General features: G+C 49.6%; 2 protein-coding genes across 2 annotated transcripts in view; both read right to left on the bottom strand.

The window, feature by feature from the left end:
• The window catches only part of PTK7 (protein tyrosine kinase 7 (inactive)), a 60,560-nt gene extending 37,072 nt beyond the window's left edge, over positions 1-23,488 (bottom strand). The window contains exon 1 of the mRNA XM_032650467.1: positions 23,214-23,488. Coding sequence (XP_032506358.1) covers positions 23,214-23,292 — 79 coding nt within the window. The 5' untranslated portion in view covers positions 23,293-23,488. The remainder of the gene's footprint in view (positions 1-23,213) is intronic.
• On the bottom strand, positions 91-2,727 carry LOC116762914 (60S acidic ribosomal protein P0-like). Its single transcript, XM_032650474.1, is given in 3 exon segments — positions 91-664; positions 667-740; positions 742-2,727. Coding segments are annotated over 3 exon segments (909 nt in total). The 5' UTR covers positions 1,071-2,727; the 3' UTR covers positions 91-158.
• Positions 23,489-24,150: the final 662 nt, after the last annotated feature.

The following is a 24,150-nucleotide window of genomic DNA, read 5'->3' as shown; positions in this document are numbered from 1 at the left end:
TTAAAAAAAAAGAGCCCCAAATCCTCCATTGGTCACCTTTGAAGGATGCTAGAAAACCAACTCATTATTTTATTTTATTTTATTTTTTGGTAAGAGACGTAAGCGTTTATTTCCTTGTTTCACAAATAAAGCCGGCTGAGTCGGCTGTCTTTTGGCGATTAGTCAAAGAGACCAAATCCCATATACTCGTCCGACTCCTCCGACTCTTCCTTTGCTTCAACCTTGGCTGGGGCTGCAGCAGCAGCAGCAGGAGCAACAGTGGTGGCAGCAGCCACAAGTGCAGACGGATCACCCAAGAAGGCCTTGACCTTTTCAGCAAGTGGGAAGGTGTAATCAGTCTCCACAGACAAAGCCAGGACCCACCTGTACCCACTGATGATAGAAGGCGGTACAGATGCAACAGCTGGGTAACCAATCTGCAGACATACGCTGACAACATTGCGGACACCCTCCAGGAAGCGAGAATGCAGAGTTTCCTCTGTGATGTCAAGCCCTTCAGGGTTACAGATGCTGCCATTGTCAAACACCTGCTGGATGACCGGCCCAAAGGAGAAGGGGGAGATGTTCAGCAACGGGGCTTCACTGGCTCCCAATTTGTCTCCAATCTTAATCAGCTGCACATCACTCAGGATTTCGATGGTGCCCATGGAGATTTTAGTGTATTGCCTAAAGCCTGGAAGAAGGAGGTCTTCTCAGGGCCCAGATCAGTGTTCTGGACCAGCACAGTGACTTTGCAGGGCGGCAGGCGGCATGTCATTGGCCAGCATCACGTTCCTGATCTCAGTGAGGTCCTCCTTGGTGAACACAAAGCCCACGTTCCCCTGGATGTGAGGCCACGGTTTCTCCAAAGCTGGGTTGTTTCCCAGATGCCCTCGGATCACCTTGTCCATCATCGTGTTCTTGCCCATCAGCACCACAGCCTTCCCGCGGAGGGACACGCGGATCTGCTGCATCTGCCTGGAGCCCACATTGTCTGCTCCCACAGTGAAGCATTTCGGATAATCATTCAGAAGTTGGATGATCTTAAGGAAGTAGTTGGACTTCCAGGTTGCCCTGTCTTCCCTGGACATCACGGCAGTGCGTCAGGGATTGCCACGCAGGGTTTAAAGACGATGTCACTCACTCGAGGACACCTGGCGAGAGGCTCATTATTTTAAAAACTGGTCAAGAAGCATTTACTCTCCCTTTCGTGAACAGCTATACCTCAGGGTAACCAAACAGTTAATAAGGGGCGGTTTATCTTTATAGAAGTCTCCAGCTGATAAACAGAATATCACCATTTTATAGCCCCTAATGAAATACTGGATCTAGCAATGATTATTGACGGCTGCTAATTCCAGAGAGACAACCAGATGTTACGTGCCTACTGAGAAAGTATACCTGGAAAAAAAAAATCAAATCTGACCCTGACAAAGCCTCCAGATCTATGTTTCATTATTAAAAAGAAGCTCTCTATGGGACTTCCCTGGTGGCGCAGTGGTTAAGAATCTGCCTGCTAATGCAGGGGACAAGGGTTCAAGCCCTGCTCCGGGAAGATCTCACATGTCACGGAGCAACTAAGCCCCTGCACCACAACTACCGAGCCTGCGCTCTAGAGTCCGTGAGCCACAACTACTGAGCCCGTGTGCCACAACTACTGAAGCCCGCGCGGCTAGACCCCACACTCTGCAACAAGGGACGCCACCGCAATGAGAAGCCCACGCACCACGACGAAGAGGAGCCCCCGCTCGCCCCAACTGGAGAAAGCCCACACACAGCAACGAAGACCCAAAGTAGCCCAAAATACATAAATAAATTTATTTTAAAAAGAGAAGCTCTCGAGAAAGAATTTGGAAAACAAGGGCTGAAATAGTTAACTGTGAATGCACATCCTTCTGTTGCTCCCGCAAACGGTTAAGACCTAATATTGCTGTTGTTAATGTTTCGTGCACTTCCACCTTCTTCTCCACCAGATCCTCAGCTCCCTGAGGTCAGGGGCTGGACGCCCACTCTTCCATCCCCTCCACTGTGGACGCCTTGCCCATTGGAGGAGGTTGGGAAATACCAGCTGATCTGTGGTGGGTTCACTGGCCCCTGCATGATGTGAATCCAAACAGAGTTGAGCCCAATATGGGATCCTGGTCGGCAATTACATTAATTATCATTATTAATTCAACAAACATTTATTTAATGCCTACCATGTGCCAAGTACTCTGCAAGACACTGGGGATGGAGAGAGAAAAATACAATTACTGCCTTTAAGTATCTCTGTTTAGTGGGGGAGTCAGACAAGTAAACATGTAATTACAATAGCGAAGGCTTACTGGCCACTTATTGCGTGCCAGCCACTATTGCGAGAGCTTTAACCCCATTGTTAATGCTTACAACCACCCAGTGAGGTAGGTACTACGACCCCCGTTATGCAGATGAGGAAACTGAGGCACAGAAAGGTAAAGCCACTTGCTCAAGGTAACATAGCTAGTAAGTGACAAATGCAGGATTCAAATCCCAGGTCATCTGGCTCCAAAGGAAAACCTATCATGATCACTAGGCTTTACCACATTATCACACAGCATGATGGGTGGGTGCACGATGGGTGGGTACACAAGGCAGGCTTTTAACTCAGAGTGAGGGTATAAGGGGGCAGAGAAGCATCCTGGAAGAAGGCTCTTCAAAACAAGATTTTAAGAAGGAACGGGGCTTGGGGACTTCCCCGGCGGTCCAGTGGTTAAGATTCTGTAATTACAATGCAGGGGACACGGGTTCAATCCCTGGTCAAGGAACTAATATCCCACATGCCACACAGAGTGGCCAAAAAATAAAAAAAATTAAAAAAAAAAAAAAAAAAGAAGGAACGGGGCTTGGCAAATAGAAAAAGAAGCACAAAAACAAAACACGAACTCAGGGTAATTCCGGATGCTCAGAGTTTAAGGGATGATGAGGGGGAACACAGCAAAAGGCCACTAGGACACTGGTTTGTGAGGGGTGAAGAAGGCAAAGGAGGTGAAATCCAAGTTTACCCTGCTTAGGCTGTCCCCGGACAAAAAAAAAGTCACCAATACAGTGAGTCCCTGTTTCCAAGGAGGTGGCTGTTAGGTTAGAAAATGGACTGAAGAAGCTCTTTGTCATGGTACATTCACAGAAGGCATGATTATGGGATAACGTCATACCTGGTCTATTAGTTTCCTAGGGCTGCTGTAACAAATCACCACAGCTGGGTGGCTTAAAACAACAGAAGCTTATTCTCTCACAGTTCTGGAGGCCAGAGGTGCCAAATCAAGGTGTCGGCAGGGCTGGTTCCTTCTGGAGGCTCTAGGAAGAGTCTGTTCCATGCCTCTCTCCCAGCTTCTGGTGGTTGCAGGCAATCCCTGGCACTCCTTGGCTTGTGGCTGCATCACACCAAACTCTGCCTCCGTCATCACGTGACCTTCTTCCCTCTGTGCGCACCTGTGCCTCTTCTCTTCTTGTAAGGACATCACCAGTCACATAGGATTAGAGCCCACCTTAATGACATCTCTTTACTTGATTACATCTACAAAGGCCGTATTTCCAAATAAAGTCATGGTCACAGGTCCCAGGGCTTACTTAGGACTTGAACATATCCTTTTAGGAGACACCATTCAACCTATTAACACCTGCTATTCTGCAAACTGCTTTTTTTGCCCTACAGCTAACCACAGGTATTTTTCCGTGTCTGTTCACATGGTTCTGGCCCATTCATTTCAACCACCGTATATTATTTCACCCAAAATCTATTTGTCTAACACCCTAATCATGGACATTCAGATGGTTTTCAATTTTTTGCCATTACAAACAATGCCCCAGCTGAATCTCTCTGTACAGGCACCTATGCACATTGGTAATGAGAATGTTTCTTGTAGTATGACTTCCTAGAAACAGGACTCCCCCTGGACCAAAGAGAACACAATTTCAGGGCTTTGATAAATGACAAATTGCTCTTTAAAAAGGCTGTACCGATTTATGCTTTCTTACCAACACTGATACTTATTAATCTTTGCCAGTTTGAGAGACGTAAAATAATACTTTGCTTTATTCTGCTACTCATTTAAGACATTTAGTCTGTTCTTAACAACATAAAGCCATCTTTTGTATGTTCGCTGGTTAGCTGGTTCAACTTCCTTGTCTACTTTTTTCCTTGTTTATTTTTACTGTTATCTTTTTCTTATTAATTTGTAATCAATAAGATCACTAATATAAGGCCTTCTCTGCATTTCATGTTACACTTTTCCCCCCTGAGAATGGTCATTAAGTTACTGAATGCCTACTAAGTGCCAGGCATTGTTCTAAGTGTTGGGAATACAGCAGTGAACAGGGCAGTGAGGCTTCCTGTTCTCAAATGTTACTTAACTACTCAGAAGAAAATGTGTTTGCACATAATTTGGGCTTGGAAATAGATAGGAAGTGAATTTTCACCCTTGGGTGCAAAGCTGTCTTGGAATTCATTTAAATACTGTCCTGTTTTGCTTCGAGAGCCTTATAGGGGGAAATCTACTCTGTTCTCCAGGTGTCCTGGAAGCACCCACAAAGGAGCAGTGTGGTTAGTGAAGGTGGAAGCAGGAACAGCTGACAGCTGTGCCCTTTCCTTGAAAGGAAGAGCCACACCCCAGGCACCCACACCTCCTAGAAGTCCAGGGCCTTCAACGATTAAGCCCTGGTGAGCTCAGAGAGCAAAGGAAGTTTTAAGGAGGAATAACTCTTCCCCATTTCAGTGGAGGGGGTACCACTGGAGTCTCACTCCATCTCCTCCCAGAAGTTCCAGGGAGGCGTGATGTCTCCCCGAGTATGTTTGGCTCTGATCCTTCCTCTCCTGCCCACTTGGGGGAGGGGGAATATACCCCCTGCAGACACACACACACACACACACACACACACCCCCTAATTCAGGGATGAATCAGACAAGCTTATCCTGTTGAGATTACAGCCTTGTTCCTCAACCTAGCCTTTATCTGTAATAAAGGTGATACACTAATTTCCATCTGTCTAATTCCTGTCTGTCTTTCTTTCCTCCCTACATCCACTGGTTTAAAATTCAGAGGAAAGAAGTGTGTTATTTACTGACTCCTTCAACATACAGTTTCCATTCTATTGCTTTACGCCTGCGTATTTTATGGGTTTTCTTATTGTTGTTGATTTTGTGAATGGGATAAACATTTCCATTGTATTTTCGAAAAGGTTACTTGCTGATAACTAGTGAAACTTCTGGGTTTTGTGTAGTTTTGTATTTGGCCAAGTGACTCAACTCTCTTACTGATTCTAATGGTTTTCAGTTGATACTTGGGTTTCACATGTAAAAATAATGGCACCACCTGCAATGAGCATTAACTTTGACTTTCGTTTTCTTACAGTATTATCTCAGCTACAATTTCCAGAATAATGTTAAATAGTAGAGACTTTATTATATTTTAATGTAGTGACTTCTTTAAAGAGAATAGCATTAAAATTTCATTTTTTTAAATTTATTTATTATTTTTTTGGCTGCGTTGGGTCTTTGCTGCTGCACGCGGGCTTTCCCTAGTTGCGGCAAGCGGGGGCTACTCTTCGTTTCAGTGTGCGGGCTTCTCACTGCCATGACTTCTCTTGTTTCGGAGTACAGGCTCTAGGCGCATGGGCTTCAGTAGTTGCGGCACACGGGCTCAGTAGTTGTGGCTTGCGGGCTCTTGAGCGCAGGCTCAACAGCTGTGGCACACGGGCTTAGTCACTCCGCCGCATGTGGGATCTTCCCGGACCAGGGCTCAAACCCGTGTCCCCTGCATTGGCAGGCGGATTCTTAACCACTGTGCCATCAGGGAAGTCCCTATAATTTCATTTTAAAATAGGTTAGCTGCTGTTTAAGATGGAAAAAAAACAGGAATGGATGTTAATTTGTATCTAATGTCATTTTCACATCTACTGAGATAACTTTGTGACTCCTTTGACTTCTTATTTTGATGAATTACATTAAAATAAACCATCCATGCCATTTTTGGAGTAAATCCTAATTATTTATGGTACATTATCTTTAACATAGTATTTGCCAATATTTTCTTTAGACTTTCATACCAATATTTCTAAGTAGTGTATTTTCCTCTTCCGCACTGTCAGTCAGCATTTGGGATCAAGGTCATATCAACTCTGTGACATGCACGGGGTGGCCATCCATCTGTTCCTTGGCTCTGTGACTGCCTATAAAGCACTAAAAGGCTCGATTTTCTACATTTTTCAAAATTTCCCCTCAAGGCCCTCTGATACAACAGTTTGGTGGGGGGTGTTTGGTTTATTTTCTCACTATCTTTCAATTGCTTTTAATAGTTACTGGTCTAGTTAGTCATCCCAATGGCTCATTACATTTCAATAATTTATACTCTCCTAGCATCGATTTCTCAGCACAGCATTGAACATGGTAACCCTCTGTAACTTAAAAAATCTTTTCCATGGCAATTACCACAACTGTCATTATTAGTACACATTTTCATAAGCCCTCTCCACTAAATGGTAAGTTCCATCTCATTCCCTGCTCTAAGTCCCCAGAATCTACCAGGTACCTAGTATGTTGAAATTGGCCTCAAGAAATTGTTGTGAGGCCAGGAATGAGGTTAAAGCTTCTTTTTCCTTTCTTGCTTTGCTTATTGACCATTTCTCTCCTTTTCTTGACTGCATTGGCCAAAGTTTTGTTTCTTTTGTTTTTTCTGAAGGATGGAACTTACCAATTCTATATTTTTTCATTTCAAATTTATTAATTTCAAAGCTGTACTCAGAAGAGAATTAATAACCTTAAAATTCTTTCCTAAATAATAAGTGAAATAAATTAAGCTGTTGGTCTAAAGTTAAAAAAAGCATAAAATGAATTCTGTCTGTATTTTAGGTTTGTCTCATGTAAAGAACATGAAACTTTTCTAACTCAACCTTAATTTTGTCTTACCTCTGTGGGAGACATATTCCACTGAAGTTTATCATACTAACTGCTATATTTACCTCTGCTTTTATCTGGTTTATGTTTTAATACTACAATTCTTCCTTTGTTTTATGTATTGTGTTTTATTTGCCTCTTAGGATCTGCTTTTTAATTCTACTTGTATATCCTTTGTTTATTCCTTTTTAAAATCTTGAATCTATTTCTCTAATTATCACATTTTTTCATCGTTTTCATCTCACTGTACATTTTCCTCTGGAATCTGAGAGCTCCTCAACTGCATGACATTGATTAGATTAACTGAAGTGCTGATTCAGCTCCTTAAAGTGAATACTGGAAACGGAATTCTGCTATTGCATTTTTTGTCTCCTCATACTCCTTCATTATCTCAGCCAGTCGTCTTATTACTTCTTCATCCTTCTCGGTCAGCTTCCTTTTTATCTCAGTCTGTTGCGACTCACTGGATGTTTTTATCTTAGGTTTCATGAAGTGCATGACTTCTTGACATTTTTGAGAGGGAAAAAAAGATGCTGCCTTCAAAAACTCACTTCTTTTTTCCAGCAGTATTCCAAGGGAGAAATGGCAAAGCCACAGACAATAGGATAAAAGGGGAGGGAATAGATACGAGAGCAATTAAAGGGATGGTAATAACTGGAGAAGTGGAAAACACAAATCTACAGCCAGCAATGCTCAAGGGCTCCCAAGTCTATGTCAATAAGGAGTGACAACACATGTCAATATGTGTGTCCCTGAAGCCTGCCTCCCACAAACAAAGGCCACACTGCAACACCCCTGCACGAACGTTCCTTCATTAGACCCTCACCATAGCTCTGTGAGGTGGATATTATCATCGTCATCCTGCAGATTAAGAAATGGAATTCAGGGACTTCCCTGGTGGCACAGTGGCTAAGACTCCACGCTCCCAATGCAGGGGCCCCGGGTTCGATCCCCGGTCAGGGAACTAGATCCCACATGCATGCCACAACTAAGGAGCCTGCCTGCTGCAACTAAGAGCCGGTGCAACCAAATAAATAAATAAATATTTTTTAAAAAAAGAAAAGAAGAGAAATGGAATTCAGAAGTTACAGTACTTCCAGGACTCAAATTCTGGTCTTGGGAATCCAAGAACAACTTGAACAACCACTGAGCATCTGGGAGAACAAAGGTCAGGAACTGGACCCACCCTACCAAGCTCATCATCAAGTTGGGAGCAACAAGAAGAACACAGCTGCCAGAATGGAAAAGAAAATGGAGCAGGTAATTCAGAGCTCCACGGTGTAGAAGAGAGAACATACACGGTCCCAGAGATCAGGGGAAAAGATCTTGGTGGGCAAAGGGCTACCATCCTCCCAAGTTACCTGGAACAACCCTGGCTTATGCTGGTTGTCTTCGCATAATTATTAACAACGCCCCAGGTTGGATGATAAATTCTCCAGTCACCCCAGCAATGTCTCACATCTGAACCGTGCTTACTAGTTTTCACACTTTAAACCGTACGATTTTCACAGGCCCACTGTACAGCAGGGATTCAGAAATTTGATGAAAGCTATAAACACCCTCCCCAGAAAAATAACATAAATACAGAATGCTGTACCCAGTTGTGATATATTCCTATTCGTTGACAGAGCAGCTCCACTTCTGGGAATTTACCCTTCAGGTACACAAGCACAAGGGTACAGATAGATACAAGGATATTTGTGGTGGCACTGTTTACAAGAGCAAACCCTCAGAGACAGCCTAAAGTCCATCAGTAGGGAACAGGGGGTGGGTGGGGTCAAGGTAGACAGCACTTGCTTTAGGCTAAGCTTCCCCTTAAAATACGTAGGAGCCTTCCTGCCCCCGCTTGTGCCCCCAACTCAGCAAGGTCCCAGGGGAGGAAGAGACACGAGCAAACTCGCAGGAGGAGGCTAAATAATGAATTGTAAGTGTATGTTTTCTTTGGCCAGGGCAGTCTGGCCAAGCTCTGGGGGCTTCTGGGCAGACATTTTTCATATTTTAGCAGCTGGCCCATGCCCAAGGCAGTCAGAAGTTAAGTAAGCTCTGAATGAGCTACGCCCATCCACTCCCGGCCCCAAGAATTCTTAATGAGGCTCTAAGGCAGCAGCCTCCAATATCACTCACCCTTCGCTACTTTTTTTTTTTTTTTTTTTTTTGCGGTACGCGGGCCTCTCACTGTTGTGGCCTCTCCCGTTGTGGAGCACAGGCTCCGGACGCGCAGGCTCAGCGGCCATGGCTCACGGGCCCAGCCGCTCCACGGCATGTGGGATCTTCCCGGACGGGGGCACGAACCCGTGTCCCCTGCATCGGCAGGCAGACTCTCAACCACTGCGCCACCAGGGAAGCCCACCCTTCGCTACTTTTAATGAATGCAAATGATTCAGCAACAAAACACTTAGCCTGCAGTGAAATCCATCTCTGTGCGCCTGGTTCCTCCAGCTTATAGCCCAGCTCAGGTGGGGCCCTACCGGGAGGGCAGCCCAACACAGCCCGGGGTGCCCAGGCTAGCCCAGGCAGACCCCTGCACACCAGGACAGTGGGAGCAGGATGCAGGAAGTGCACAGCGGGAGGGAAGACACCCCCCCAGCTGCCCCGCCTCCACCTACCACCCCAACTACCAGATGCAGACCCTCACAACTCCACCTCTTTACAACTCTGGCTCCAGGGCAGAGGAAAGTGTGAGCAGAAAAACAAAAGGTATTTCTTTGATCTAATGAAAGAGGCTAGTCCCAGGCACCTCAAAGGCCTGTCCAGTCACCACACTTCCTGCATTCAAGGGCACTTCACCCCCCATGCCCACCCCCTCCTCCTCTTCACCTGATGTCAGGTACCAGAGGAACCTGAAAAGCTCCCTTGGACTGGCGCCCTCCTCCACCAACCTCATGGAAGCAACAAAAACAGAGACAGTGTCAACCCAATTTACACCGCGTTTTCAGAGTTCTCTTTTGGCAGCAAAAACTGAAAGCAATTTGTCAGGAGTCTGAGAGCAACGTTTAACTAATGTACTTCCAACCTGGGGCTCAGGGGGATTTGTTGCCCCATCAGCCTGATCAACACCTCTCCCCAAGGCTGAGGCAGCGGCCTGGCCCAGAACAGACGGCTGTTAACGCAGCTGCCACAGCCGTCACCCTCAAGGCCAGCAGCTGGCAGGAGCCCCAGAGAGGTCCAGGCAGGTCCTCTCAAGGCTTCTCAAACTGGACAACTAGTTACACTTAGGACAATGGAGGGCCCCGCGGGTAGTGCTCTGGGTGCTTGAGATACAAAAAGGGCTTCAAAGAATTTGTTGACCTGGTTTGAAAAGAACCCCTGCCTCCCAGGACAGACGATGGGAAGATCAGCTTCCCCAGAAGTTTCAGAGTTTTACCAAAATACATTTTTATATCATCAAAAACGCCCTGAAAAGAGCACTGGAATTTTCTTAACCTCAATGCCCTTCTTCCTGATTGTTCAAGGCACATCATCTGCAACACTTTATTCTCCTTCAAAACATTCCCAAAGGAAGTAAAGAAGAGCACTGACTCCATGGAGGGGCTGAGTCTCTAGACCCTGGGACTTCTGAGTTCTTGCCCTCCAGGCGAGCCCTTAATCAGCCCCTTTCCTAGCTGGGCACACCTACCAAGGGTTAAAGTTTTGGGCAACCACACAGAAAGAATGCATTCTGAAACTCCTGTAAGGTGAGGTGCCTAAAACACATATCTACACAGCAATCTACTAAAAAAGAAAAAAAGCTTTGCTCTCGATATCCACTAACACATACACAAAAGGGACATATTTTTGTCTTTTCATGTGCCATCCAAATCCCAACCTGACAGCCAATCCATCCCACTATCAGATGAACCAAAACTCAAGCAAAGGAAGAACTCCCCAGCCTTTGGGTCACTTGTGTCCTGAGGGGGAACGGCACCACCCAGCCAATGCTCGGGTAGCACCAAGCAGAATGATTAGCACCAGCTGTCTCCACAAAGCTTAGATCAACCCCACGCAACTGTACGGCTGTGAGCGGAAGTCCATGCTACCACCCGCTGTGGGTCTCCCACATGCCCCCCTCAGGTCTTCATCCTCTGAGCACCTGGCATTTACTGTGTCCCCTCCTCTTTGGTGCTTCTCTGTGTCCTTGCCTTGTTCATTACCCTCTTCTGGTTCTGTCTCAGTTTGCCTACCAGACAATCCATTCCTGGAGTGAGTCTCCAGTCTCTCCCATGGAATAGCTCAGCCTTTTTATGTCTTTTTTTTTTTGGCCGCATGGCTTGTGGGATCTTAGTTCCCTGACCAGGGATCAAACCCTGGTGCCAGCAGTAAAAGCGACAAGTCCTAACCACTGGACCGCCAGGGAATTCCCCGCTCAGCCTTTTTAATTTTTTTTAATATTTTATTTATTTATTTATTTTTTTTTAGTTGCAGCATGCATGCGGGATCTATTCCTCGACCAGGGATGGAACCCGGGCCCCCTGCACTGGGAGCATGGAGTCTTACCCACTGGACCACCAGGGAAGTCCCTCAACTTAGCCTTTTTAAATGGAGACTCTAGGGGAATTCCCCGCCCAGGCCCAGGTTCAATCCCTGGTTGGGGAAATGGGATCTCATATGCCAGGTGGTGTGGCTAAATAAATAAATAAATAACTAGAGACTCTACCGTAAGAGAGGTATTTTCTTTCCACAAGAGACTGTTTGCCCTCTTAGGGACAGCTACCTCATCTTCTGGGTATAGCTTGCTTTTTAAGGATTTAGAAGTTCCCCGACCTCCCCTCCCACATTACCTAGCACGAGGCCTTCTGTCTTAAACATCCTTTGTTATTTATGTGCCAGACTAAAAGGAAGACAGCTTCAATTGGAAGTTACTAATAGACAGGAAGCAAAAACAGGTCTGTAACTAAATCACATTCTAACTACCTTTTATCAAGTATTCACAATAGGACAGACAAGTCCTTTGCATACACTGAATTTCAAAGATGTCACTGATTTTAAGATGCACCATTATTTATGTTCCAGAAAAAGGAAATGGTACCAGTTAAACTAAGACACAACATTACATAATTATCTCACAACCAAAGAAGTGAAACTGGGGAGGGGGAGAGAGAGCATCTTAGAGTTCGTGAAATACAGTACTAGCTCATTTAATTCTCACGAGACCTCTAATGGGATGGGTATTACCATCCCCATCTTACAAAAGAAGAAACTGAGGCTCAGAGAGGCGAAGTGAACTAAGGTCTCTCGGGGAGCAAGCTGCAAAGCCAGAACTCAGTTCCTGAACAGATTTCTGAATTTCCGGGGTCGGGGCGGGGGGCATGGGGGCTGGCGCGGGGCAGCCAGGCCTCAGACAGACCAGCCTTGGTTAAGCTGCCCCGCCCCTTCAAGGGCAAACAACCCTTGCTCATTCCTGAAATTAGGGTCTTTTTGCAATTGCACCTTCACAGATCCTACCTCCGAAAACAACAAAAGGAAAACAGGTTTTCCTAGCTCCTTCCTCACAAAACTGGCTGGAAATGAAGGGGGGAAGCTCTCAGCCAACTTGTTATACATAAAGCACATTTAATGAGCCTTTCAAGCTCTGGGAGTGGGAGAAGGAAGGGTTCATTGGAAATCTGATACTTTGGCAGCCAAGTGAGAGGGGCAAGGCCCTGAGCATCAACCCTGGGGATTAAACACCATCCCAAACCCCTTTGTCTGCCAGAAGGAGATACTTCCTGGGGGGCAGGAGGCAGCAATGCTTTTTATGGCAAAGCCCACCTAACAACAACCCTCCACCGGAGACCTGGCTGGGGCCTTTGTACAACCCACCTAACCATAAACCCTCTGTCCTCTCCCAAACTTGCTGGGGTTCCTCTTCCCACAAATACCTGTGACCGTCATAAACGCCCTTAAACAGCCCCCGTTTACTGCCCAGCCTGCCTGCTGCTAAATGAGGGCATTTGTTTCAAATTTGCAAATACCAAGAGCGCTGGAAACCTAAGTCCACTCCTAAAATGAAATGTTCTGCATTCCTCTGGGCCGAAGCTCCGCGCTTCAAAAGCTGCAAGAGGCCCTGGCTGTTTACTCACTGGTGGGGCTATTGGGAGAGGCATTTCCCTGCTCCCTGAGGAGGCTGCTTTGATCCCCGCCGGGTGGGAAGGGAACCGAGGGAGGTGCCACCCAAGCCCAGGCCCGGCTGGGCCCAGGCTCTCCTGCCCCCTTTCTGGGTCGCCAGTGGCAAATTCGGGGGGCCTGGGAAAGTGAGTCTCATGGGGAGGCTCAAGTAGAGACTCACCAGAGACAGAGCAGGCCAGCTCAGCGGACCTCTCGGACCATCTTCAAAAGGCCCTCGAAACAAAGGCAAAGAGAGTAAGGGAAGGCACGGAGGCTGAGAAGCAGCTGACAACACCCCAACCTCTTACACAGAAATAAAGAGGCAAACTCCCCACCCATCCCCCTTGCGACACTGCATTGGGCTGGGTGCCATGCGGGTGTTTACTAAATAAAAGCCTTTTGTTTTAAGGAGGGTTTTTTTTTTTGGTGGGGTGGGGGGAAGAAAAGACAGAGATCCTCCTCCAGGCCCCCAGGGCTGTTCCAAGGCACAGCATTCCCCCCTCCCCTCCAAGCTCCTCCTGCAGGAGGCCCGAACCCCTACGGTAGAGGAGGAGCCCAGATCACAGGCTACAAAACTGCTGGCAAGTTGGGCATTTTTTAAATTGGTCAGTTTAACAATTGGTTTAATCTGCTAAATTAACCAAACAGAATGATTTGCTCTTTGTAGCTACAGCTCCAAGACCAACAGCATTTCCTTTCCCCGCGCCACACCCCCCCCGCCAAGACTGTAAGACAGCCGTTTTCTTTGTCTGTGATTTGTTTTGTTATTCAGGTGGCTGGAAGTGAACTTGGGATCACAAATGCCATCCTAGCACACCACCTCTCAATGGAACTGCCAGCCTGAAGGAGCCTACTCTTTCTTCTCCCAGCTGGGAAACAGCTCATCTTTATGGGTTTTTTTAATAGATGAGCTACAAAAGAATCAGAACACTGAAGTGTCGCTTTGCACCCTCCATGATAGAGCGTAAGTTCCCGTGTTGCAACCTGAGAACTTCAGAAGCGGAAGAACAAACTTAGCGGGATTGCCAAGCGCGGTCAACGGCTGAGCCAAAGGGAGATACACCTGGCACCAAAGAACTTACGTCTCTCAGGATGTCGAGGTCATTGTTCAACCTCTTCCGAAACCTCTTGAGAATTAAGACTTGCCTCCAAAGTCAGAAATGGAAGGAAACCTACATCCATCATGCCCCTACTATGTGCCAGGGCACGGGCACATCTATCTATACAAAAGACGTTAGAGGCAGTAAACTGAGAGCAGAGATGATTCTGTTACCACCTACGTAGCCTCCACCGTAGCATAACCCAGTATGCAACTCTCAGCAGGCACACCGGTCTGGAATGTGGCGGCACACCTGCAAGCCCGGGCCTGTAACTGCCCATGACCTTCCAGAAGCACCAGGTGGAAGAGACTCAGGACTCATGGGTTCATGAGAAAAGCTCAAATCTTGGGGATGCAGGCATAGTGTTCTGGACTTCTAGATTACATATAGTCTGATCATAACACTAAAAACTTTAAGACGTATACAAACCTCTGAATGGGCCATTGAAAACTTTAACCTGACTGTTGTAACCAAAAAGGGGTGGGGGGGGGAGAAAAATGAGCAATCCTGAATGCTGTGTCCCAAAAGATCTCTCCAGGTTTAAGTTATGGACACACTCCCTCTGACTCTAGCAGGGTTGCCTCTAAGCCCACCCAGAGAGTTATCTCGGCTGCAAAATCCACTCCCCAATATTTACCTGGTTCCAAGGCGTAAGTGCAACATTTCATAGCCTCTAGTGATGACATACATACAAGGACATATGAGAGCACGGAAACAGCTCTATTACTTACCAGCTCTGCAGTCCTGAGCGGATCGTATTTTGTGCCTCAGTTTCTTTACCTGTCAAATGCCTCCCACCCCCACTCCTCCGGAAACAAACAAACAAACAAAACCCAACCACCCTCATCCTGCCTCTGTGGCTTGACAGGATGGAAAGTCAGTGCAAGTGAAAGCATTCTGTAAACTGCAAAGCTGAGTACAGCTGTCGGTTATCACGGACGAGGCTCTCCCAAAGCACACCCAACCCCTCTTCCCAACTCCAAGCCTCCCTCCAGTTGTCCTCCCTTCTGTGCAAAAGAAGAAAAGGGGTTCCCCACCCGGACACTGGTTCCTCAAATACTGAGACTGAAACGAACCAGGTAAAGACTGCTGCTTTCCCATACTCAGATAAAAACTCTCGTGTTTTTCTTTTTCTCGTAAGAACTCCCTCCCCAAACTCTCCAAACGTTTCATTCCCTTTGGCACCCAGGGAATGACACCCTAATTCCAGCTGATCGAGTCCAGACGCATCTGTGCCCATGCACTAGACACTCCAGGATAAAACGCAGTCCTCAGACGCAAGTGCTCTCCCAGCACTGAGGGCGAGGAGGACAACCTTACAAGGTGTGGCAGAAGCACAGCTGGGGGTTGTGGATGGTAAGGCTGCGCTGGCCTCAACGGTCACCACAGGCAAGGTCCTCCAAGGGCTTCTCAAGTTGAGGTAGGTGGGATTTGCCCAAGGTCACACGAGCAATCTGGGGCAAATGTGGAAGCAGGGTCCACATCTCCCAAGTCCCAACCCGGTGCTCCTCACAATGTCTCCTCAGGCCAAGAGGGAGGAACACCCGTAGGGTACCCAGAACTAAAGTCCAGCAAGACCTAGGACCCATCCTTTCCACTGAAGTGACACCACTTCTACTGCAGGAATTCCTCTGAATCAGGAATGCCCACACACTTTACCTGGGGCTGTGGGAGGCCCCGGGGTCCCAAGAGAGAGAGGACACAGGAGAGAGGTAAGCATGAAGCTCCTTAATGAAATGGGAAATAAACTGTGAGCAGCATTTCTTCCCTGAAGACAGCCAGTCTTCTACATCAGTGATCACATCAGGCTAGATGCCTGAATCTGCAGGGCAGCAAAATCCTCTGGCGGGGAAAGGAGCCCAGAAACAGGCCCAGAAACAGGCCGAGACCTCAGCAGCCACAGACATATACTGTGGAATGGGTACAGCACTGGGGGCCCAGCCTCCCAGGCTTCTCCTAGTGTATGTTATGAGCAGTAGTGCCCCACACCCCCACCACAGGAGACAGGAGAACAGTAGTGAAAAGGGCTCCTATGAAACATATTATTAGAATAGAGGTCGCCAAAATCATCTTGGCCTACCAACTGGGAAGCAAAGAGCAACTAGTTGCAAGGCTCTCATTCCAATGGCACAGCCATGTACGACCGTACAGGTTGTGCACTGCTCAAATGCCCGGCCAAGGGGGTAATACTGAAATACTGTCTGTGCTCCACTAGCCAAAGCCCTGTGTCCTGGTGCAGGGCTGCAGTCACTTGGAGGAAGGGTGCCTATTTCTAATTTGCACAAAGGCATCTTATGAGCTAGCTGCTAGGACATCCCAGAAGTCCCAAGAGCAGACAAGCATTCTCCTCGTTGCCCCACCACCATCACCACCAACCCAAGAAGGGGACAAAAGAGTCAGTGTCTCCTGGAGGAGAAGCGGTGCATGCCAGCGCCCACTCTGGCCACCTTAAGCCCCTCATAGGGAGACCACACCGCACCTCGGGAACCTCCCCATGGTTCTCATAGGAGGAGTTCCTGCAAGTTATACAGAGTAACTGACGGGGGAGACCCCCACAGCCATCCTGTGATGATAAACACCCTCCCTTGGGTATTATAAAAGTCCGCCTCGGCTGCAAGAAGCACACTTTCCTACTCACTCCCTGGAAGAACCTCAGCAGGCCGAGGGAGGTGGCCCTGAACCAGCATTCATCACCCTGGGGAGAATCTGCCACCGGGATAGAGGGAGGAAGAGTTCCTACCAGGAAACGCGAAGTGGCTGTGCCCACATTTCCGAGCTGCTGTTGGAATACTGAGACCCGTTTAGAAAATCTGTGCTTTAGAATGAGAAAACCTTTTCTAAAGCTATCGGTCAAGAGTGACCAGGTTAAGCCCTCGCAAACCATTCTAGAGAGACGAGACTGGAATTAAAGGCTGACACCTTAAAGGGAGACAGAAGGTCAGGACCGTCTCTGGGAAGAGACAGCAGGGCTGGCCAGAGGGGCTGCTTCCCCCAGTCAACCACCTTCACAGCTGCGACTGCTACACCCTAACTTCCCAGGGGCGAGCAAGGCAGGGGTCAGCATCATTTGCATTTTGCAGAGGAGAAAACTGAGGCTCGGAAAGGTTAATTAAACAGTTCAGGGTCGTGTGACCAGCAGCAATGAGCCAATAGACGTCACTTCTCTTCCTTTATCGTGTGTGGTATCAGCAGAGAGCCACCCAAGTTTTCAGACTCTTGATCCAATGCCTTTCCATCATTCTGATCAGTCACCACAGACTACAGCTACTAGCAAAGTGAATCCTTTCTCCTCTCTGAAGCCCTCCCACTGCCCCCAGTTGCTCCTGCATCATGGACTCACCTTCCTACACATTCTGGAATGTTATTCCATCTATTTAGCACTTTACCAAGTGTTGCCTCCCATTATACTTCATCTGATTCTCATCATCTTGTCTCCTTCCTGCCTCCTGCGCCACCTGAAACAGCTTCACCCAAAGAAGACACGCAAAAGCTTTGAATTGAGCCCATCCTCAACCTCTCAGCATTAATACCTTTCTCATCACCACACCGCCACTTTAGACAGACAAATTCTCCTTATGGCTACACAGTGGTTCTCAAACTTGAGAGTAGATAGGAATCTGCTGGGAAACTCTTTTAAAATGCAGTTTCCTTTTGAGACTAGAACTATGTGAGAGGACTGGCTATTCAAACAATACAATGTAATCTAACAAATGGGAAAATAAACTACACGTTCTGGCTCCTTCCCCAACGATTCTGATGGGCAGACCTGCAGTTAAGGCTCAGGCGTCTCAAATTTTAACCAGTACCTCTGGCTACCTGCCCTCCCACTATATTCCCCAATGGTCTCTGGACCACGTATTTGAGAAACACAAATCCACGTCTTCTTAATGTGTGACTCACAAACCCTACCCCAAAGACTCAGGACCCAGTTATCAGAAGTTACATACACACCAAAGCCAGCCAGTTCATGTCCTGCACATCAGGGTCTAAGTTTCTGGCAGGGAATGTAGGATCTGCAGGACAGCCGGTAGATTGCATTCCACTCACCTGTGCGTTCACTCAGTTAATGCACACAGGGACACAAGAGCTCCGGGACTCCAAACCAAGCTGCGAGAGGGGGAAGGCGCCCGCGTAGGTCAGCCCTTCCAGCACAGCTTCCTCCCTGCCCCACTGCCGCTGTGTAGCATTACTGGGAGGGAAGTGGCCTGAACTCAGAGAAGAAAAGAGGATGGAAAAAGTGACAGACTACAGAGGGCTTCCTCAAACCACTGATTAGCTGCCGCAGCTCCTGCGCCAGCTCCACCAAAGCGCCAGGGGCTCGGCGGGGCTGACTGTGCACTGAGCAGTGAACGCCAAGAACCCCAAGGCGGGACTCTACCTCAGCCACACGGCAGAACCCCCATACCCTCGGGACAAAGGACCAGACAGCTGGGGGGTGGGGGGCAGCGCAGGACTCAAGGAGAGAGGCAGGCCGGCAGCCCGAGGGCAAGGCCAGAGCCCACACCAGCAACCGTGGTCCCACCACGTGGCTCTGCCGGGCAACAGAGCAGAGAGGCATGTACTGAGGTTAGGGAGAGCCGAGGGAGGCTAAGGGACGCAGGCCAAGGATACCCAGCCTGGTTTAATGACCCTTTCCTCCATCAGGAACACACCAAAGACTGAATCCCTGGTCCCACACTGCTCTTGGCTCAAATATTAGAGTCTGAACTGGCCACCCTCCCTCCCAGATGAGTCTCACAGAAGCTGTACTGGCTTAAAAACACACAACTCACCCAAACCCGCCCCACTCCAAAATATGAAATCCTCCAAAACTTTAACAACTACAACTGTTGCAGCCCAGTGGAGACATTGCCTCCCTTTAAGAACCAAACGTATTCCTGAAAAGTCGTCCACAGACCAAACTTCTTCCTAACAAATCCAATTTCTCCACTGGCTCTCTTTATAAATTGAGACACAAGCTCCTCTAGGAAAAGCTCCCAGAGGAACAGAGCTCCACCCTTAGTGTTGCAAATCCTCTGGAGTCACACCTTTAATGGACAAGTTTCCTGACAAAATCTAATTCAAATTCAACCCGAAGTGAGGTCATTTTTAAGTGCATAATATCACAGCGGAGAGTTCACATGAACCAAAAGTTATTTAAGCTAAGTCTTCAAATACTGTGCAAGATCTAGGGCTCCTGATTCGTACTGTTGCAACGGGAAAGCTCTGTACCTCGAGTTTCTATATAAGGAAGGATGCTTAGAGCAGGACTTCTGGAACCTTGGGTGCAGTCACCTGGGGAGCTTGTTAAAATGCAGTCTGGAACTCCGATTCATGCTCTCAGGGGAATGCTGATGAGGCTGGTCTTTGGCCCTTGGGTTTTTTTGGGGGTTTTTAAAAATAATTTTATTTATTTATTTATTTTATATTTATTTTTGGCTGCGTTGGGTCTTCGTTGCTGCGCGGGCTTTTCTCTCGTTGCGGTGAGCGGGGGCTACTCTTCGTTGCGGTGCACGGGCTTCTCATTGCAGTGGCTTCTCCTGTTGCCGAGCACGGGCTCTAAGCACGCGGGTTCAGTAGTTGTGGCTGCGGGCTCTAGAGCACAGGCTCAGTAGTTGTGGTGCACGGGCTTGGTTGCTCCGCGGCATGTGGGATCTTCCCGGAGCAGGGCTCAAACTTGTGTCTCCTGCATTCGCAGGCAGATTCTTAACCACTGCGCCACCAGGGAAGTCCCTGGCCCTCGTTCTGAGTGGCAAAGTTGTAGATAATCTAGGCCCCTATATAGCTCATGGTGGTTAAGCTGTGGCCTTTCCAGGCAGGTCAGCTCCATATGCAGAGGTGGATGCCCATGCCCAGCACTCTTAGAGAAAGCCAGAAGCCCTGCCACATCAAAACTCAGAAAACCGCTGCAGAGGACAGACAGCCCAGAGACAGGGAAGACAGGGAAGGAAGACAGGGAAGGAAGATCTGGTCCCTTGACTGGGTCACAGTAGAAGAGGCACAAGGAGAGGGGACAGGCAACCCCAACCCAGAGAAGTGGGAAAGGGCACAAAAGACCCCCCCACTGCCTAGCAGGCAAAGGGGCTGTTTACCTTTGCCATTGGTCACTCTGCCCTGTACCCAAATGCTTCATTCACTTTTTAATAAACCTAGATAAGGATCTACTATAAATAAGATACCACCATAATGAATTCTACAGTAAGTTAAATCCCTTCAGTAAGTTAAAATCCAAGTGGGGCAAAAATATGGAAGATGGCCTAAGAGTCCAGAGGTTCTCCAGACATCCACCTTCTGGTAGGAGAGATGGGACAGCTTCAGGAAGGAAGTGGAGGTGGGGCTGGGCAAAAGAGATGGGGAAGGCGGCATATACCAGGAGACCGGCCAGAGAAAAAAGAAAGGTCTGCGAGACCCCGTACGTTTTAGGGGATGGGAAAGAGACTAGTTGGGCTGGAATGGAGGGTTCCAGTGAGTGGAACATGTTTATTGTTGGGGGTGACTGTAAAGCTGGAAAGGTATGCTGGCAGCACACCACCAGAGAGGGAAGAACAAGAAAGGGGCCCTTTATATACTTCATTACATTTGATCCTCAGCACAACTCCAGGAAGTAAGTCCCTTTACAGAGGAGGCAAACTGTGAGGTGAAGAAATCTGCCAGGGCCTGTCAAAGAACCTTGAGTTGCTGTTTTGGCAAACACTTCGTCCCGATGGCCTGGGCTCTCTCCACCACTCAGCCCTGCTCTGAACGCCAGGAGTCTGACTAGATCCTTTGGCAAGTGATGAGCAGAAATTACTCTAGCCCTCCCGCCATACTTCCCAACGTCTGAGAAAGCCCATCACTGATAAAAGGGCTGAATTACAGGCTGCGGAAGCCATCTCAGGACATGACAATTCAATTTCCCCAAAGAAACAAGATCCTGGAGGAAAGAACCCAGAGTCGGGGGTGGGAAGAGGGATGGGTGGTGACCCCAACCAACCATTCCAGCGGTGAGGCGAAGAATCCCAGGTTTCAAACGTCAAGCCCTTTCCTCCTCCTCCACCATGTTTATCACAACGGGGATCTCAAAGTTCGGAAAGTTCCTCAGCCATTTACAGCATAATTACCCAAACTTCAAAATGGCCTAATCCACAAACCTAGCCGGCCTAGGTCCCCTACTCCTGCCTTATTAGCAGCGGGGTCTCACTACAAATCCAGCTAATTACACAATGAGACGGAAAAATCTACTGTTTTCTATTGAAAAATCATTGCCCACTGAAGTCATGCCATCCAGGGGTGGGTTGAGCCCCCGGATTTCACCAGAAGACAGACAGCAAGCGCCTCAGCCTCGACTGAAACTGTTTACAGCGCATGGGCAGGTTCCACACTAAGACACATTTGATGGAACTGATTTAAGGCTCTCATTAAAATGTTCCTTTGTTGAGCACAAGACATCTCCCCACCCCCAGAGGAGATTCCAGACCTCCAGTCCCCAGCCCTCAGCCTGCCCTAACTCCCCCCACCAGAACCCACCCCTTTGCTAAACACCAGTCACCGGATTAACATCGCTTAAGTCAGAGTCGTCTTCTCACGGAAGGAATCTAGGAATTTAGCATTTGTTGAACAAGAGCCCCGTCTCCACCAGAATCTTCCCCAGAACTCTAAACGCCAGCAGTGAGGGCAGCCGTATCTGGCACCCCACACACCAAAACCCAAACAGCCTGCAGACCTAGGAAGCCTGTGAGCTTGGGCTACCGGCCCATATGGCTGGGCCCCCTATGCTGGCTGTGCAAAAAACTTCCATACTTCCTCCCGGAGCAGATGTGGGTTCTGCCGTGAGCATTACCACCCCACACATCAGAAGGAACACGGGGCAGCTCCAGAAACACCTCCTCCGAATCCCAGGAACTTGTTCTTACCTCTCGGTCCTGGGTTACAATTACCTCTCCTTTTACAACTAGGGATGTGGGAGATGTTCCATTCCATCAGCACCAAACCCCTCAACAGCTGGCAGGCCAGGGAGATGTCAGAAAAGGCAATTCTCTACCCCCACCCTCCCCATGGCCACTCTTCAAAAGAGGAGGAAAGTGATAAGCTTGGACCAGGTCTCTTGGGCAGAGTTGCCCCAGAGAGGGCTGCTGCCAGGATCATCACCAAAGATCGTGGGTTTTGGAAGGGGGCACGGGGTGCGAGGGGCATACTTCCAGTCCAGAGTGTTTGGGGTGCGCGGGTAGCTTGGGGCTTTCCTCTAAAGCACTTCAACACCTCGGTGGTGACTCTCAGGTGTGACCAAGCCAGGAAATAAAGCGAGGGGAGGGTTCGGGTCCAGTCTGCCCTAGAGATAGGGGCCACACCCTCATCAAAATGCTGAGGCCCTCCAAGAAGACGGAATGAACTCTTTTTGCCTTTCTGCCCGTAGAAAGAGAGATTTTCTTTCCTTGCTGGGGGGAGAGAGGATGGAAATCCAGGAAGGAGCAGAACCAACCCCGTCCGCACCTTTGCAGGCCGGCCATGCCCGATTTTGGCAGCGGCCTTCACACATGAGTCACCGAGACAGCCTGGGACTCTCAGCTCCCAGATCCGACCCTGGGAGGGAGTGGGCTCAGGGCTGGGGCCGGGAGCTGGAGGAGATGGGACGGACCCTCACTCTTCTTTCCCTTCTTCCGCCCTCACCAGCAGGGCCGTCTGGGTCCCAGCCTGGCCCAGGAACTTGGAGGAGGGAAGCCGGGAGCGTCGGGCCGGCATAGGTAACAAAGCTCCGCGCTCCGCGCGCCGGTCGGTCCCGCATCCGGCCACAGGCCGGCCTCCCTCACCTAGGCTGAGCCTGCCGGGGGGACTCCATCTCCCCCACCCTCAGCCACCGCGCTGCACCCCCTAAGTGGGGGGGCGGCGCCGTTTCTCCCCCGCAAAGAAACGCCCCACTGGAGCCCGGGAGCCGGCAACTCCCGGCAGTTCCCGAGCAAACTCTCCGGCTCGGGCAGGGAAAACTCCTGGGAGGCTGGAAACGCGTCCTCGCGGGCGCGGGGACGAGAGGGGCCCGGCCGAGTAAGCGGGGGCTTCGCCATCTCCCGGCCGCCGGGACCTCGTCCCCGCCCAGCGAGCCCCTGCCCTACGCCCGTGTGTCTCCCCTGCTCCAGTTGTCCAAGCCCACCTCCACGGCGCCCCCTTTGGCCCTAGGGGCTCCCGCGCTCCCCCAGCTCGCCGGGACTCACCGCCCAGCAGCGGCAGCAGCAGGACACTGAGCAGAGGCAGCCGGCGAGGGCTGCTCGGGGTTCCGCGCGCGGCTCCCATCCCGGCGGGCCCGGGAAAGGGGGCGGGCGGGTGCACGGCGGGCTAGCGGTCAGCGCTCCCCGGCGGGCTCAGGAGGCCGAGCGCACCGGAGCGCGGGTACCGCTGCAGCAGCCGCAACCAGAGTCAGAGCCCGAGGCGTCCCGAGCTGCAGCCGCGCGCGCCCGGTACCTCCGTCCGAGCCGTCGCGCGCCGCCGCCGTCGCCGCCGCCGCCGCCGCCGCCGCTGCCAAGCCCCGCCCCGCGACGCCCCCTCGACGCCCCCCTCCCCGCCGTTGTGGGGAGGAGCTCCTACTTGGGGGAGGGGTCTGGAGACGGATGGGGGACAGAGAGAAGGAGGCCCCGGGGGAGTGTGGGGACCTGAGAGAGATAGGGGAGCGGATGCTGTGCCTACCACCTAGTGTGCAGGGACTCAGGGGACCTAAAGTGACTTTTGTGATTCCGTGGCTCCTGGGGAAGATCGTGGTTTCTGGGCTTTCCTGAGGGCTGTGACCAACGGTTCCCCCAAATTCTCCGGGTGGGAGGGGAAAGGGTGGGCTCTGGCTCACTTCTCAGCAACCTGAAATTCGGAGGGAGATCCAGAACAGAAGGGTGTCCTTGGTGTCCCCAAGCAAGGTAAACTGGAGATACTGTGGCGCCCCAGGAGAGAAGTAGCCTGGAGAAGAGGAGGACCAGTGCACGGCTAGGGTCTGGTTTGGCTCTGGACCAATCTGAACCCAAAGGTAGAGAGAGACTGGGCTCTCTGAACACCAGGCTGAAGGCTGTTAAACTGACAAATTCATCCCAAGTCCATCTCCAGGCAGTCTGGGCTGTGTCAGGGCATGGCCAAGTCTCCAGCTGTGGGGAGGCCCAGTACAGCCCT

The sequence above is a fragment of the Phocoena sinus genome, chromosome 11 (genome assembly GCF_008692025.1).
Source record: "Phocoena sinus isolate mPhoSin1 chromosome 11, mPhoSin1.pri, whole genome shotgun sequence".
Taxonomy (NCBI): domain Eukaryota; kingdom Metazoa; phylum Chordata; class Mammalia; order Artiodactyla; family Phocoenidae; genus Phocoena; species Phocoena sinus.
This window is presented reverse-complemented; position numbering and strand designations above follow the sequence as displayed.